The sequence below is a fragment of the Hydra vulgaris genome, chromosome 04 (genome assembly GCF_038396675.1).
Source record: "Hydra vulgaris chromosome 04, alternate assembly HydraT2T_AEP".
Lineage (NCBI taxonomy): Eukaryota > Metazoa > Cnidaria > Hydrozoa > Anthoathecata > Hydridae > Hydra > Hydra vulgaris.
Genome location: NC_088923.1, coordinates 19319971 through 19338329, shown reverse-complemented (window position 1 = coordinate 19338329; position 18359 = coordinate 19319971). Strand labels below are relative to the sequence as shown.

Here is an 18359-nt window from a genome sequence, read left to right as displayed (position 1 = left end):
CAATTTGTCAAAAGTTTCAACAAAACTAGCCCCGATACAAGATCAGTTAAAAAATGAAATTTTGGTTTTACAAAAAGATATTGCATATCTTACTCAAAGAAGAAATTGCAGCTTGTTGTCACAAGAAGACTACCAAATGCTAGAGCAAAAGCAAAAACTTTTTATAGAAAAAAACCAAGATCTTGAGATCAATCCAAAAAAATCCAAAGAAAAATTCAAGATCTTTGTCAAAAAAAACCACTGAACGTCAAATAGCAACCAGACTAAAAAGAAAAAAAACAATTTAAGCTTTAGATCCAGATATTAGAAAAAAGTTGTGTGGAATTCAGTATCAAAAGGTCGACCGCTAGACTGTGATCAGGACAGTTTAATAAAAGCAATTGTAGATATTGCCATAAAAGAGTCTGCTTCTATTGATAGGAGAAGAACTGAGATTGTTTGAACTGTAAAAACATTAAATGAGTTGGTTGAAGAATTGAAGAAGCATTGTTACAATCTCTCCAGATCATGAGTTTATTAAAGATTACTTCCAAGCAAATTATTGAGCACGGAAGGAAAAAAACATGTTATAACTGCATCTATTCGGTTAATAAGAGCACAAAATTTTGAGCATAAAGATCATAGAGAAATAAAGTTTGCCAAATCATTCATCAGTGCCCTTGAAGAACTCGCGGTAGTATTGGGTCCAAAAAAAGTTAGGTTTCACTCTCAGGATAATGAAGTCAAGGTGCCAATTGGAGTACAAGGTAGCTTTACCTGATCATAGTTTTGTAATTGCTTATCAACACAAACTTATTCCTTCAGTAATTGCAGCCACAGAAATTAAAAAAGATAGGATGAAAAAACAAGCAGTCACATACTCTAGCCCAACATACATAGCAATCAGAAATGCAAAACATGATTCGTCATAAGTACTTAGTCACTTAGAAGACATGAACAGAATAAACTATATTCCTGCATTTAAAAACAGCTTATTTACTGAAGATGGAGTTAGTAAGCCAGTCATGATTATAATTGTTGATGGTGGTCCAGAAAAACATTCAAGATATGAAAAAACAATTCATTTTGCTAAGACTTATTTCAAAGAGCATGACCTTGATGGAATGTTTGTGACCACTAATGCTCCTGGCAGAGAGTTTTAGAGCAGAGTGGAATGCTAAACATGTCAGAGAAAGTCAATACTTCCTTCAAATTGTGATATGTAATGATCAAAACTGTTGTGGTCATCGTCGCAGCTCACCGTTTTATCTTATTCTAACTGGTTTTCTTCCACTGCCAATTTCTTTGTTCCAAGGAGAAGATGGTCTTGAATGCTAAAAAACAAAAAACAACTTTGCATGCCTCTTTTTAAACTTATCACTCTGAAAAACAATTTTGCCACGACAGTTACAAAAAAGTATCCCAATGGATTGCCATACGATTACTCATGTCCAAGCATTCAAAATTCCTTACTAATTCAAGTTTATATTTTGCTACTATCAAACCAATGAAACAACACAAAACAGTTTGCTCAAGTATTAAATATTTAAATGAGATTCAAAAAATTAGATCTTATTGCCTAGTTACTCAACATCTATTTGAACTCATGTTTCTTTTTAAATTTGGACAAAGAAACAATTGAGTGGTATGATCAGGATGATGTTGATACCTCTGATCTCAACTGGCCTTCAAAAATTATTGAAGAGCATGGAACTCCAATACTTGACGGTCAGAGTCCAATTTGAGAACAAATTTAGATTTTAGACTGAAATTCATCAGTTGTATTTTTTTTTAAACATCTTAATCTATTACAATTAAAATATACACTTATGAAAAAAAAATTTATGTCTTTGTCGCTTCACACAGGGTGGGGGTGTTCAAAATACCACAAAATATCACATAGGAGAGGGGTTTAAAAAAGAAATGGGTTTAAAAGGAGAGGGGTTTAAAATAACGGCAAAAAAAGTTTCACGTATTATTTGAACAGCCTCTAATGCAAAATCAAATGCTCCAATCTTACTTCTTTTAAATGGTAGTGTACATACTTCAAAAAATTTATTTGAAACAATTTACTCAAGTACTCAAAATTTACAATTTTTAAATTATACATTGCTTATTGATAATGGTATTAACTTACAGAGTAAAAATATATCATTCAAGTTGCCTAGTTGCCACCTTTAACACAAAAAGCTGGGTCACCGAAACCTTTTGAACGATAAAATGTTGAATTAGTTCTTTTGGTTTTTCACAATGAAACAGCTGCTGCAGATACAGCATCTTTCATTGAAATAGTTGCGGATTCTAATCAATAGCAAGGCTAGGGTTTAGGCATAGACAGTGTCTGCCATGGTAGAGTGGCTTATGACTACATGAATAAAGTAGACATTAGATGTCACTTGTAAATTTTTAAAATGTGAAACATTTTGTGCAATAAAAATGTTCATGTTTTCTTTTTTTCAAAGTCAGTGACCATGTCCTTGAAGTTGATCTCACGCAAAATATCATCCTCTACGCTTATCAGAACCATTAAGGACAACCAATCATTGCATATTAATGTGTAAAGTCTTTTCTTTGTGAATTTCAATTTGAGAATGTACACTCCATGCTGCAGTTGCCGACCAGCACCAAATATATGGGAGTGTTATCTCCACATTTAAAAATAATCTCTAGACTTGTTTCTCTAAAAAGACACCTAAATCTTGTTTATCCTTGAATGCATCAACAAATTCAGCAAACTTCACGAGCTCGTTTCTGAGACATAGACCAACGTTGACCTTAAAGACCCCAACGAGATTAAATGTTGCTGTCAGTTTTTGTCAAGATATTGTGTTTGCGCAGGAAGCCACATTAAGTCATAACGAAATAAGCTTACAAGCTTATGTTCTAAAGCATTGATAAACTAATTGACGATTGGTAGGAAATTGTTTATTTGAAATTGCTCTGATTTGCTCTGTATTGGTTACATCTGTGTATGATGAGATTAATTGAGTGGATTAAGTTTTACGTTACGTCAGAGTTCTCTTCTAGCTACGTATTATGCTGTTCCAGATTTCTTGATTGCTACTATTTTATACTCTATAAAACAATCTTGTTTGGACTCAACAAATGTTTTCAAAGATTTTATTTCTGTGACTGCCGAGCTGAGATCTAACTTGGAATCCTATAACATCTTGATGGTTGCATTAACTTTTACAAAAATATCATTCCAGTAGGCGGTAGAAATACCTGTCTCATGCCGCAACAATTGCTCTAAAAGTCAGCGTGCCTTGCAATATACATTAGCCAGTTTATCTTATTCATATGCAATTTGAATAAGGATTTTGTAAACAGTTAACAATTATATTTCTTACTTTCTGAAAACTGGAAATGCGTAAATTAAAAAGGAAAAAAATTTAAATGGATATTGCTTTTGCCTAGTAAAAAATATATAAAAGATAAGCAAACAGTTTAAAATATTTCTTAAATTGTGGTGTATTATGTACAAAGTGCTCGGACATATGCGATCATTAGTAAAACAACTTTGGAAATACCAACAAGAGTTTGGTAGCGCATGCCTGATGGCTGTACAAAATATTTTTCAATAATTTGAAATTAATAAAATTTGTAAACTGCTAGACAAACAAAAAGATCTTACAATGTTTTCTCGTCTAAACCACATGACAAATGTGAACTTAATGTTGAATACAATATACCCGTGTGTGATAGTTAAGAGAATCACTTTACTAATAAATGCAATCAATGACTCTATTGATTGCATGCTTTATTGCCTTTAAACTTCCAGAAGTAAATTTGCAGAATTCAATTCAGTATTAAAAAAAGGTTATAAAAGTGAGTTTTAATAATAAACAAAAATCTGTTAAAATGTTTTAAAACTAGTAAATTTTTTAACTCTTTATTGTAATTAACTTCTCTTCAATCATTATCTAAAATTTGGTAAAACTAGAAAAATGTTCAACTCATTGCAAATAACTTCATTTTTCTAAACACAAAAACAATTATTTTTTGCAACGTTAAAATCCGATGAACAAACTTACTATGTAAGTTATATAATTTCATTCCATAAATGGTTTATTTAGTATCCTATTGAATGTAACCTATGGCCAAGTGTTTATATATATATATATATATATATATATATATATATATATATATATATATATATATATATATATATATATATATATATATATATATATATATAATTACTAATAAATTCTCACAACATTGCTGTTCCAAATAAAATCACTGTTTGGACTACAACCAAAAAAACAATGTTCAGGTTTTAAATTTTGTATAAAAAGATAGAGCTCAAAGGTATTCAGAGTTATTCAAAATGATTGCATAATAAAAAAATGTTGTTTGTTAATAAAAAAAATATGCGTTTCAAATAAATGTAATTACTCGGCACACATTATAACTTTTATTAAAATATGGCTTTATTTTCTTTTCGACCTACAGATTAGGGTATTGTATATGACAAATTTTGATTGGTTTTGTTCAATTTTACTAACTGTTTGTTATTACGTAAATAAAATCGTAGTTATAGTTTGACAATCTTTCCGGAATCAACTTTTTAATTTAAAAAAATAGTTTAAATAAATAAAAAATATTTAAATTAAACTGCAATTTATAATTTGTCAACCTCATTTAAAGCATCATAAATAATTTAATATTCAACACTTTTTGACTTGTTTTCCGTTTCATAAAAAGTAAAAGATAAAAAACAGGGGCTAAGATTATTAATAACAGCGTAACTTTAATTTTAAAATCAGTAAAAAAATAAATTGTTTTATTGCTTTTAAAATGATTTGCTAATTAAATATATAACTGAAAATGAGTTTAATGTTTAAAAGAGTTTTGAAATATGTTGACTTACTTAACTCTAACAGCAACTTTATTATATTGTTTAGATTTTGTTGCGTTGTGTCAACTATTACAATCTCACTACAATTAATTTCATTTCAACGTCTAACTTATTAATTCAATTATTTACAATCGGTTATTTAAATAACTGATTGTAAAAAATTGAATTTTAGAAATATTTCTAATCATTATTGGGTAAAAATATTTGTATTCATTCCTGGATAACAAAAGTGTCCTTCAAAGTTAAAAAAACGCCTAAATCCCTATTAATTATTTATTTCTAATTTAATTTTTAACATCACTTCAAAAAAACAATATTTTCTATATTTATATACACAAACATTTATTTTTATTATAACAACATCTATCATAAGTTCTGATCGTAAGACTGCAATCAAGATGTTGTATTTTTTACAAACAATCGCAGGGACTCGCCAGTATTTAGCCATTCCCTAAAAACGAAAAAGTGCTAACTTCAATTTTTTTTCTCCGAAGTAAGAAATAATTTGGAGTGGTTAGTAGTGGCATTGTCTTGATTGACTTTGGGAAGTGAAATTGTAGCGTAAATACACAAAAGACAAACACACATGGTACTTCCATAAATTTTTAAATAAGTTTTAGAAAAGAAACCTATTATATAACTAATAAGTTTATTTCAAAAAAAAAAATTAAAGTTTTTTTATTTGCAGTCTTTTATTTTGTTTATTAATTTTCTATGGAAAATTTTCTATGGAAAATGTCGATATATATATATATATATATATATATATATATATATATATATATATATATATATATATATATATATATATATATATATATATACCGTATAGTGTATATGTTTAGTGTATATATATATATATATATATATATATATATATATATATATATATATATATATATATATATATATATACATATATATATATATATATATATATATATATATATATATATATATATATATATATATATATATATATATATATATATATATATACCGTATAGTGTATATGTTTATTGGCAGACTTAGGAAATAATTAAAAATAAAGTTTTTTGTATTATTTATTTTGTACTTATATAAGTAATAATTAAAAGATTTTATTATTTTAGAATTAGTTATAACAATTAAAATGATAACAAAATAAAAACTTTTTACAAGAACTATATAAGTATCATTTAAACAGGTTTCTTATATAAAAAGTATAAAAAAGTAGTTCAAAAATGACCATAAATAACTTAAAACTTATTTCTCCTATACATTACATAAAAGATATAGAGTAAAACCGGGTCAAACCGCACACCATGTCATTCCGCACACTGATCGAAATTATCAAATAAAACTAAACAGATATGGCTATAAAAATAATAAAAGTAGATTCAAATACAGAACTATCTCCTCTATTCGAATTGATAAAATAATGTGCCAATTCAACTCGATTTTTTTCTTTTTTTATATAACTTTAATAGGGAGTCAAAATTTTATAAATATTTTATATCGTTGCGAACAAAATAGCGCTTGAACCAAAACTGATATAAAAATAATTTTAGCATTATCTTGTTGGAAACTTAATTTTAAAGCTGATAGTATAATTTTTATGTAGCTAGTAAAAAAGTCAAATCAAAAATCAAAAAAGTGAAAAAAAGGCTCTTTTTTTTTATAAAACCGCACACTCGATTAATTACTTAGTTTAGTGACTAAGCGCCTATCTTTATCTAATTAACTTAATGTTAATTCCGGTTTAATTAAAAATGAACTTTAATGTTATTTGTTAATATAATCTCTTACTCATTAAAAAACCTTTTTGTCACACAAATTTTAATCAATTCTGTCTTGCCTATCGTGCGCCACACCTGTGGGGAATAAACTTGTTTTGTCAAATTTTGATTTTGATCTAACTAATTGTCTTCATCTTTTTAAAAACAAAGCAAAAAATTTTATTTTTTCTCAAGATAACATTTTACAATATTACTAATCACTTAAAAAAAATTTAATTTCTTGTTGTTTTAACATAACTTGTGAACTTTTTTATTTTTTATTTTTTCTCACGTTTTGTATTTTATATTGTTTACAATATTTTGCTAGTTTATATTATTTACTGTTTAACTCGTGTAATTGATTAATATATATGTATTCTTCATAATACCTTGCACTTCACAATTATTGTAATAAAAAAATATTAAAAAAGATGTAAAAAACTATATGTTTTATTATATTTTATAAGGTCCCGATGACAAGATCCTTGTGATCTTCTTTCGGAAACCTAGTTTATATTGTTAGTCTGCTATATTTATATATTTGTAAAAGTATTTTAATAGTTTATTTTATTGTATAGCGACTGACTTTGTAAACTGAAATGATATATATATAATTAAAAAAAAAACTAATTATTATATTATTTCTTAATATAATCATCACTCACTCAATTCAATTTAACTCACTCACTTTAACATCTCAACTAAAAAAACAAAAGCATACAATGAAGACGATAATATACTTGCCGCATAAATTGATATGAAAGTTAAATAAAACAACATTGAGAAAACCTGCATTCAAACATGGCGTTCCAGTCTCAACGCTCAAAGATTGCAAAAATAACAAAAATAAAGTCTTCCAATAATGTTTTGCTGACCTCAGCAAAACAATAATGAAGAACAAGTACCAGCAACCAAACGATTAAAAGTTGCAAAATGTAAAAAGTGTAGAGTACAGTGAGACACAGAAATGTTGCAACGCGAGAATTCGATGCGTCGGCAACAGTTGTGTAAAGAAACATATTTACCAAAGAAATATGTAGTTGGAACTAAATTTTTTTGTTGCAAAAAATGTAAAAACTTCAATATAGTTTCTTAAATATAAGTTGTGTTAAAAATAATAATAATAAAAAAAAAAGTTAAACTTTATTCATAAAAATTCAATGTTTTCTCAAGTGTGCGGTTTTATCAGAATGTTGCCTAAAACCGCACAGTTTCTTTTTCTTTACATTTAATACTTTCGATAGTTTTATTCTTTTTTTTAACATATATTTATATTATCTTGTGTAGTTTTTTATTACCTATCTAATAAAAAAGAACTGAAAAATAGAAATAAAAATGTCATTTAATTTTTATTGATAAGTTTTAATTTTTATTGATAAGTTTTAATTTTTATTGATAAGTGTTAATTTTTATTGTTAAGTGTGCGGTTTGACCCGGTTTATTGATAAGTGTGCGGTTTGACCCGGTTTATTGATAAGTGTGCGGTTTGACCCGATTTTACTCTACATTTTATTGAATGTTTTTCGATTTTTAAAAACAGTTGTGCTATTATCTCCTTTGAACAAATGTGTAAAAAAGAAGCTTTTACTAGTGTTATTTTCGACAGGGACTAATTCGACTAAAAGTTGGCTAGTTGAAAGTCAAAATTAATTGAGTTTGTAAAATCGAATATTTTTCTATCCTTAATATTTTCTTATTCATTTAATAACAATAGCGTATTCTATTGTAACAGCAACATACTACGTAGTTTTTTGCTTCCTAAAGTTTTTTCTAATTCATAGCAATATTTGTACCTAATTAAGAATATGGTTGCGTGTTTCTTCTATTCAAATTTTTATTTTTTTTTATTTTTACTTACTCATGATTTTTATAAATACTTTAATAAAGGGGCGCTCCAAGCTAACTCGGGCCCTGAGTCAAAATTAAATTGTAAAGCTCCAAAATCTAAATGTATCCAAAATTATCTACACAATCGCCTTGTAAATGTGGTTGTGTAGGATTATTGATATTTAGCAAGATCTTAAGGGGTATATACAGCCACTTAAACAACTCCCATAGTAATTAGCAATGTATTTAATACATTGAAATATACATTAAATACAATTAACGGATAAAGGCTAAACTATAAAAAACAATTTAAAAAAATTTTATTAAAAAGTTAATGTTAACTTAATACAAAATTAAAAAACAAACAATGTTCTTTAAGTTTCCTAAAAAATATTCTTTTAATTTCACAGTATTGCGAGCTATATAAAATGTTTGCGTAAATTGTATATATAGAGAGTAAAAAGAAAAAATTGTTTATATACTGTGAAAATATACGCGTGTTTAGCATGCGTCATTCAAGATAAATGGATGCATATTTTTAATATAACTCTAAGTGTGACATGCATTTTGAAAACGCCTTACACATTTTTCAATAAAAAAGGTTGTTTTTTTTAAATGTAACATATTATATATTAGGATTAAAAGAATTTCCTATATGAATGTTCTAAAAAAATTGGTAAAAGTTCTTACTGTAACATGATTTTCCATCGCCCAAGAAACCCAAGTTACAAGTACAGTGATCTGCATCACAAGTTGCGTCAACGTGGCATTCACTGCATGCATTTACTAAGTTTGAAAAAATATGTAAATGAAGAATTTAATAAAATAAAAAAAATTAATTATATATCATATGTTTTTAATGTATATTATACGTTTATTATAAGTGTATTACAACTCAAATTAAATAATATTATTTCAACGTTAATAAAAAAAAAAATGTTTATTTACTCTTTCAAATGTTTTTAGATTTGAATATTTATGTATTTTTTTTAACATAGCTAGCTTAACTATTTATAATAGTTAAGGTTTTACCTGTAAAAACGAAGAGCGGTTTGCTTTAATATAACTTTTTAATTTAAATACTAGTATCCAGAGATGATTTTAGGAATAAAATGAGGGGGAAGGTACCTTAAAAAGTACTGACTGCAAAACTAAAATTCTAAAATTCTAAAATTAAATTTTTAAATATAACTAGCCTAATATATTTCACACCGCCTCTTTAATAGTTAGTAACGAAGCAATAACGCAGTATTAACGCAGCAGCTTATGGTGATATTAACCTTTACTAAATTCTATAGAATTTCTAGAGAATGTCTATTAATTTCTATAGAAACGGCTATAAAAAAAATTTTTCTATAGAAAAAGAAAGTTCTATAGGAATTTCTGTAGAAATTAACAGAGAATCTATCGAATAAAATATATTTTATTCATATATTTATAATATTCAATATTCTATTGAACTTTTTTTCCTGGGAGTGTATATGACTAGTGTTTTATAGCAAATTTAGTTTTTTGGTGATTGATGGTTGGGATGAATAAGAAGCTTCTTTCCTTTTTCACATAACTTAAATTTAAAAAAATTGTATATAAGTCAAACTCGTAGATAATCAGATAAAATAAGCAATAATCTTTTGAACATTTTTTATGTAGAGTTTAAAAAAAAAAAATTTTTTAAAGATTTAAGTTTTGCATTCTTTATCTTAAAAAAACTTTTATAAACTCATATTAAAAATGGTGACGCTGATAAAAAAAGATTATATCTCTAACAATATATAGTTATTCATGAGCAACTGAAAAGTTATATATCATTGATAGGGTTTTGTTTCCGTTTGAAGTCAGAAAGTGGCTGCGGATTTTATAATTTTATTAAAATAAAACAGTCACTTAACTTTCATTGCAGTATATTTAAATCAAAGTACAGTCATGCAATTCCTGCAACAACAAAAGAAGTCGTTTTAATGCTCTTAAATGTATAGAACGAAGGATTAACTTTTTTGATTAAACACACATAAAAAAAAACATAAAGGAAAATCTCTCAAAAAAATCTTTAAAAATGTTATAAACCAAATGCACAAATACCAACATATATATACCAACCAATAATATCATATGTTAAATTACAGTGCAATAAATACTAAACGGACAACTTAAATTGTCTTATATTAACTTTTTAAGCAAGCTACATTTTTTGATTATAAGATAGCAAACATGCTATGCTTTTTGGCAACGTAATGAAAAAGCTACGTTTCCATAAATTTGTTATAGTATTAGCATGTATATAGGCATATATTGTTATTAAATTGTTTTTCTTTACTCTTTTTATGCGTTTTTACAATAATTTTGAAATTACAACAATGTTTACAAAGTTACAAAAGCAGTATAAAGTTAAAATTTTTTTAACCACTAAAATTTTTTTAACCACTAAGTTTAAATTTGCGTTACACATTTTTAAACTTGGTGGTTACTTATTCAAAAATATTTCATTTTTAGGTTTTTACAAAGTTATAATATTTTTGATATAATAACAGTTTTAATGGTCTTAGAATATTATAAATATCATTTTACTACTTTATTTTTATTTAAGTTTTCAAACAAAGGCAGTACAACATTTAACTTTCCGACCTTGAACTCCGATAAAAGTCGTCAATCTAAACTTCTTAGGTTTTAGAGCAATGATTTATTTAAAGGTTAAAGTTAAATTTTTTTCTCAAGACTAAATTTTTTTTTTGAAAACGCTTCTGTGTAAAAGTTTAGAAACTGAATCATATCCCGCAATTAAATCTAGTTTTTGTAAACAAAAGCATAATTAAGGGCCAAAATATTAGTGAACTTTAATAATTAAATTACTTTAATATATTTAAATTCAACTCCAATACAGGTCAGTTACCTACTGCTAAATTTGGCGAATGAAGTTTTATTGTTTGGGAATGTTTTAGTAGATCCAATTTTTCACATAGACGGTATTAGAAACCAGAGAGTTAATATAGACATTATAAAAGAATTTTTTGCTGCTACATGCAATAGATAAATGATTTTCAAATGGATCTTACAATGTAATAATAATCCAAAGCATTATGCAGGATCTGTAAAGAATTATTTTAATGAACAAGAAAACCAAAGTTAATAAATAGCCTCTATAGAACCCAAATCTCGATCATATTGACCATCTTTAAAAGTTAATCAACCATGAGTTAGTTGGTAGAAAACCAACAAAGACCATTAATTTGCTTTGACAAGAATGTTACTTTAACATTCCTCAAGCTGTTCTTATTAATTTGGTTGATTCGATGCCACATTTTAAAGGCAAATGGATATGTCATCAAATACTAATACTATAAGTTAAATACAAATACTATGCATATTTATTTTATTATAATTAGTATTTTGATGTATTTTTATATTTATAATAAAACAAAATGTATGAATATAAAAGAGAGACGGAACCCCGTTTACATTGTTTTACTGTCAGCTTATATTCACTAATAAAAAGTTATACAGTAGGGTAGATTAGGGCAATATGAGCACCTTAAGCGAATATTGGAATATTTTCAAAAATATTTATACTGGATCCAAAATTTTTGCGAATAAACAGTTTTAAGTAATCCCTTCTCATGATTCACTCAGATATTTGGGCACCCGAAATTTTTTCTTAAAAACACAGAGGTTTTAAAAAAGTAGCGAAAGTGCTCATATTACCCAGACCACTTAGTAATATGAGCACTTTTATTTAACTCAAAAAAATAACATTAATTAAGTAAAAAAATAACAACCTGGCAATAAAAACTAATTTTTGGAATACAATGATTCGTTGTGAACAAAACTTATCATTAAGAAATCAAATTTTAAGCCACTTTTTGTTGAAACAATACTACTATGTTTTCTGGAACAACAAAATAAATTAGTTCGTTATTTTTTCAATTTTATTAACTCAAACCGTTGAACGATCAAAATTCAAATTTTTTGAATTTAAATTACATAAAAATATTTAGTATTGTTGAAATATTAAAATTTTGTACTATTTTTTGTTTTTATTTAAAAAGCAATCAAATTCATTGCTATTCTAGGACTTTAAACTAGGTAATTTCAATGAAAAACACTGGATAATTTGAGCATGCTCATATTATGCAAAAACGGCTTCTTTAAATAAATTCAAAATTAAATGCTTTTATGCATCGTTTTTTAAACAAAAGTAGATTGAATTTTTAGCAAACATATTTTTCTTTATGAAAAAATAAATTTCATTATTTTAGTACCAAAGTTTCGCGCCACATATTTATTTATGCGTGATGATATTATTTTAACAACGCAAAAAATTTAACAGCGTTTTAATTAGAAAATAACCGCTAACTACGGCATATAAATTTACGCTAACGGTACTGATTCCTGTTATCACGACATAAAGTTGATTTAAAAAAACAAAGCAACTTTATCTTCACTGTTTACATTTAAGAAATCTTTAAGTATGCTCATATTACTAAGGTCCTCATGTTACACTAATCTACCCTACATAATAAACGTTTTAAACAATTATACGTGATGAAATAAAACATAACAAATTAAAGACTAACAGCAAAATTAAAATTAAATAGTTTTTCAAGAATAAAAAAATAATAATAAAGAAAATAAAGAAAATTGCAGAAGGGAAAGCAATAACTAATTTGGTAGTTTTATTTATTTAGTAGTTGCATTTATTTTAAAAGAGAAGTCAAAGTCTTTTTGCTTTAAGAGTCTTTGATTCGATTCTGAAATGTTCCAAATAGATCTTTTGAACAGTATTATTTTTAGAAAATATAAGTTTAGAAAATTATTTCCATAAAAAAAGTCAACGATATTGGGTAATGATCTTATTGATTTTCTTTTCGATTTGGAAATGAAAAAAAAAGTTGAAAAGCTGTTCCGGATTGTAATGATGACTTGTTCAATGAACTGATTTATTTTTTATCTAACCTAAAAGCAACTAACACTAAAATGCAGAATTTATTCATGAGTTGTGGCTAAAATTACTATAGATGATCATTTGATTACCATTTTTCTAAACACTGAAACAGTTTTTACGAGTTGCAACGGTTCAAGTTAAGTTAAATATCCTGGGGATTAATCACGATAAAATGAGAAAATTAAATTTCAGTGATTTGGTAACTAAGCAACTGCATTTCCTAAGGAAAAACAAGAAAAAGAATGTTTTAAACAAACTTATCAATGTAATTTGTGATATCTTAATATAAAATTCTCAAATAAAAGATTTTGCATTAAATAAATATTAAATTAATATTTTACATTAAATAAAGGGCCCCTTTATTTAATGTAAAATATTAATTTAATAATGTAAAATTGGCCTTGTAGAGTATTGTACTTTACGTAAAACAGCATGTCCACAAGCCATTGGCCTTGTAAAGAGACAGAACCAAACAATTAAGAAAGTTACAAAATGCTTTAGAAATAAAAAGAGGAATTGAAGAAAAAGCCATGAACAATATTGTTTGTTCACAAAAGAAACAAAAAATTGACTATTACAGAAAGCATGCAACGTGTTTGCAAAGCATCAAAGTGTTGTGTTGGTCAGAAAGTACTTTTATGAAATCTTAAAAAAGATGATAGGAAAAGTGCAAAAATGACTTGGCTGAGTCCATATGAGATTCTTGATATTTTATCAAATTTTACATGCTTGTTAAGTAGCAGTAAAAGGAATAATACATTGCAAAAAAATACCCTCTACATCATCTTAAACCATTTATTGAAAAGGAAAGTAATTCAAAAATGTCTGAATTATCTTTAGAATGTGGTGACAAAGATGAATTTAAACGCCACCTCAACCTAATGAAACATCCCTCTAAAGATATTCGCCAGAAAATTATTGAAAAACTTGTTCTCAAAATACTTGTTATACCAGATCTTATTGATGAAAAAGAAAATGATGTACCTTTGAAAATATGCATGTAAAGCTGATGGAAAAATTTTTTTTCAAGCAATTTCATTTTTGCTGTCAGGTTCTAAATGTCAGCATATATGTGTTTGCGATCTGGTTGTGAAACACATGACAACAGAACCTTGCTCCATTTGCTTATCAGGATATTTAGGTGATGACGTAGAAAGTTATCTCACCAAAAGTGGTATGATCGCAGATGGTATGTGGGCTACAGATGTAAAGATTTTTGGTACTGCAAATCTTATTGGAATTGATATAGCAGTGTGGTCATTCAAAGGACAAAAACTAACATGGCTAAAATATCCAGCTTCCACTAAATTTGACCAACTAACATCTCATATTATTCTTTTAGAAAACAAAAACAATAATCATTTTAATGATGTTTTGTCACTAAAAACTTTAAAGTGAGAAAAATTTGTACTGAAATAAAATGTTGTTGGTTCCACTTGTTTTTCATATTATTTTAGAAGTATTCACAGTCCTATTGGAAGTATATCTGATCCCATTCGTCAGATATATACGTCAATAATTTATGGCCTTCAGTTATTGGTAAACTTTTTTGATATATGTTCCTAAATGTAAAATCTTCTAATGCTAAGAATAAGGGAAAATGCATGACTTTACACAAAAGATTGAATCAAAATCTAGCCTGGAAAGTAAACTATTATTTAATAAATGCATTAAATAATAAAAGTTTCATAGGAAGATAAATTAAAGTACCCTTAATTATATAAAACATGTATATTTTTACCCGCCCCTCCCACAAACTTTAGCACAACAAGCGCAGTAAATTTTTAACGTTGTAATTTTACTGCGCAGTAAATTTTTCACGTTAAAATTTTACTGTGCAGCAAAATTTCAACGTTAAAAATTTACTGCGCAGTAAAATTTTAACGGAGTAAAATATTAACATGACACAGGTCTACTGAAATACCACTATATGACGTCATTTCATAGTTGCCCCGGTTAAAATAGTTTATAGAGAATTAAAGATTAAAATTAAAAATTAAAGAATAATGTATATAAGTATAAGAATATGACAGAAAACGAGTAACATTCAAACAAAAATTATTTAAAAAAGATTTGTGGGGTTGCTGAAAAATCGCCCCCCTTCCCTTACTTGTCTGCCTGGATTCGTCTCTGTAAACAGTTAAATAGATATATATACATATATATATATATATATATATATATATATATATATATATATATATATATATATATATATATATATATATATATATATATATATATATATATATATATATATATATATATATATATATATATATATATATATATAAGATCAATAAAGATCATTTGTTAAGTTATTGAGAATTATATCCCTTGATTTTCTTGAAAATCCTGTTTAAACGCGAAAGTATTTGCTTCATAATAGTAAGACAAAAGATTTTTATCTACGGTTGTACTTGGTTCCAAAACGGCAGCGATAAATTAATGACAATAATAATACTTCAAATAACCATATAAAAACATCGCATAACTTTCAAGACGTTTTTACTTTTTCATAATAAGCCAGGATAAACAGACTGTTTTTACCGTTTTATTAATATTGCATGGCAAATAAGCGCTTTCAGAAAAAAAGCTCAGTAATTCCAGTTAAGTCAACCAGAATACTTGATGAAGAATTAGGTTAAAGACAAATTTATTATGCTCATTAAGATGAACTTTGGTGCGCATAAATTTCAACTTTTAATCATTTTTGCTCGGCAGTATTTTTAATAATTTTATTTTATCTACACCAAATTATCATGTGAAAATCGCGCAAACTAATAAATTTTTATTTTTATTTTCTATCATCAGCGCAAACTAAAACAAGTGATGTGTTCAACACAATTGTGATTTTAATAACACCGTGGTGGTGGTGAAATTCTTCCAATTAAAACTTTAGCAAACTCTTATAAGCTCATTTTTTTCTATTGACAAAGAAGCAAAAACAAAAATAACATGGCGCTAATATCCAATATGCAGCAACGGTGGTGATCAACCTCCTGGATTGTTTTTGATGAAAAAATAGCTTTTTGATTAAACTTTAATCAGTGTTTTCACGTGACAAAAAAAAAAAAATTGTTTTTGATCGACGGAAGAAGGCGAATTGTTGTATATAGTCACGCTATTTGTGTTTTTGAAAAATCTTACTTAAAAGCAATGATAACAAAAAAGGTTACGAGTTGATCAAGTTTAATTTTATTCAATAGTTTAAAACGATGACTATTTAAGTGATTATGCCCAACATTAGAATCACTTTAGGCTAAATATATATATAAATAATATATATATATATATATATATATATATATATATATATATATATATATATATATACATATATATATATATATATATATATATATATATATATATATATATATACATATATATATAAAGTGATATTAATGTTGGTCATATATATATATATATATATATATATATATATATATATATATATATATATATATATATATATATATATATATATATATATATATATATATATATATATATATATATATATATATATATATATATGTATATATATATATATGTGTGTGTGTATATATATAATAATATATATGTTTGTATATACATATATATATATATATATATATGTGTGTGTGTGTGTGTTTATATACATACTTACATATATATGTGTGTGTTTATATATATATATATATATATATATATATATATATATATATATATATATATATATATATATATATATATATATATACTTAAATATATATAATTTACATATTCATATTTAGATTATAGATAATATTTGCGTGAAGATTTATGTATAAATGGAGACATCAGCATTCTTAGAAGTGCTAAATGAATACGTGTCACAAAATGACGATTTTCATCTTGATTCTTCAAGAAGAAAATTCCAGCCAACTTCCATGAATCCTGAAAACCTTACTGCTAGGCATTTCTCTAACATGACAGATAAAGAAATGCTTAATTATTTTATTCCTGTTAAAGGAATTGATTATGACCAAAATTGCTTTGACTTTGATGAGTGCTTAAAAAAAGAATCTAATAACTTTTCTGATTTTGAATGTGCAGATAAGCTTATGCTGCACAAAGCCATGCCAGAATTAAACCCATTGTACAAGTATAACTCTGGTTTTAAAGCAGCATTTCCATTTTCATGCGAATCTTACTCAATTTGTTCTGATGATGATGAAGACGAGTCAAATGCTACAGAAGAAAAGAAGAATCAAGATAGTTCTACTAAGTTAGAAAAATCATGTTCGGATGTTAAAGCTCCACGGGTTATTAAAAAACGTAAACCTCGAACCTATAAATATAATCCAAAACCACTTCTTCATAAAGATTCTCGCTCATTTGTGCCTGATAATCTAAAAGATATAGAGTATTGGGAGCGCCGTAAGCGTAACAATGAGGCAGCAAAAAAATCCAGAGAGGAGCGACGTAAAAAAGAGCTTGAAATACTTGCTAATTATGATAATATGAAAAAAGAGTGTGCAGATATAAAAGTTGAAAATGTTAAATTGAAAGCTTATACAAAGTTTCTTGAGCAGCAAGTTGATGACTTGAAGAAAAAACTTAAATATGGAGGAAATAATCCAAAGTAAATATGAATTCAAAACACATTTCTTTATTATATATTCTATGGTGAAGAAATGATTTATTTTGCATCATTTGGTTTGTTTATTGTTGAATCAGCAAATTATATATTGTATGTAAATAACCATTTTTTTTTATTTTTAAAGTGTAAACCATTAATATGTTGCAGATTAAAAAGACATCTGGAAACATATGTTTAACAATATATTTTTCAATTTCCTATTAAGTAAAAGATTATTATTTTTTTATTATCCATGTTGATTAATAAGTAAAATGTGAATGGTTTAATTCTAAATCAAAATTCTGGTCATATTATATATATATATATATATATATATATATATATATATATATATATATTATATATATATATATATATATATATATATAT

The 18359-nt window shown here is 26.1% G+C and overlaps 2 protein-coding genes across 3 annotated transcripts in view; one reads left to right on the top strand and one right to left on the bottom strand.

The window, feature by feature from the left end:
• The window catches only part of LOC100210853 (uncharacterized), an 87290-nt gene that overhangs the window by 13751 nt on the left and 55180 nt on the right, over positions 1-18359 (bottom strand). Inside the window, exon 17 of the mRNA XM_065795700.1 lies at positions 9118-9213. Within this exon, the coding sequence (XP_065651772.1) occupies positions 9118-9213 (96 nt within the window). The remainder of the gene's footprint in view (positions 1-9117; positions 9214-18359) is intronic.
• Positions 12958-18171, top strand: LOC105844268 (thyrotroph embryonic factor). Of its 2 annotated transcripts, none has more exons than XM_065795702.1 (2): positions 12958-13088; positions 17143-18171. In XM_065795702.1, exon 2 carries the CDS (start codon positions 17179-17181, stop codon positions 17974-17976), a length of 798 nt encoding a protein of 265 aa, XP_065651774.1. In that variant the 5' UTR covers positions 12958-13088; positions 17143-17178; the 3' UTR covers positions 17977-18171. The 2 variants fall into 2 exon arrangements, with proteins under 2 accessions (XP_065651774.1, XP_065651773.1); XM_065795701.1 differs by lacking the exon at positions 12958-13088 and adding an exon at positions 16322-16537.

Coding starts and splice junctions, on each gene's coding strand:
- LOC105844268 (XM_065795702.1), top strand. CDS start 17,179: ATGGAGACATCAGCATTCTTAGAAGTGCTAAATGAATACGTGTCACAA.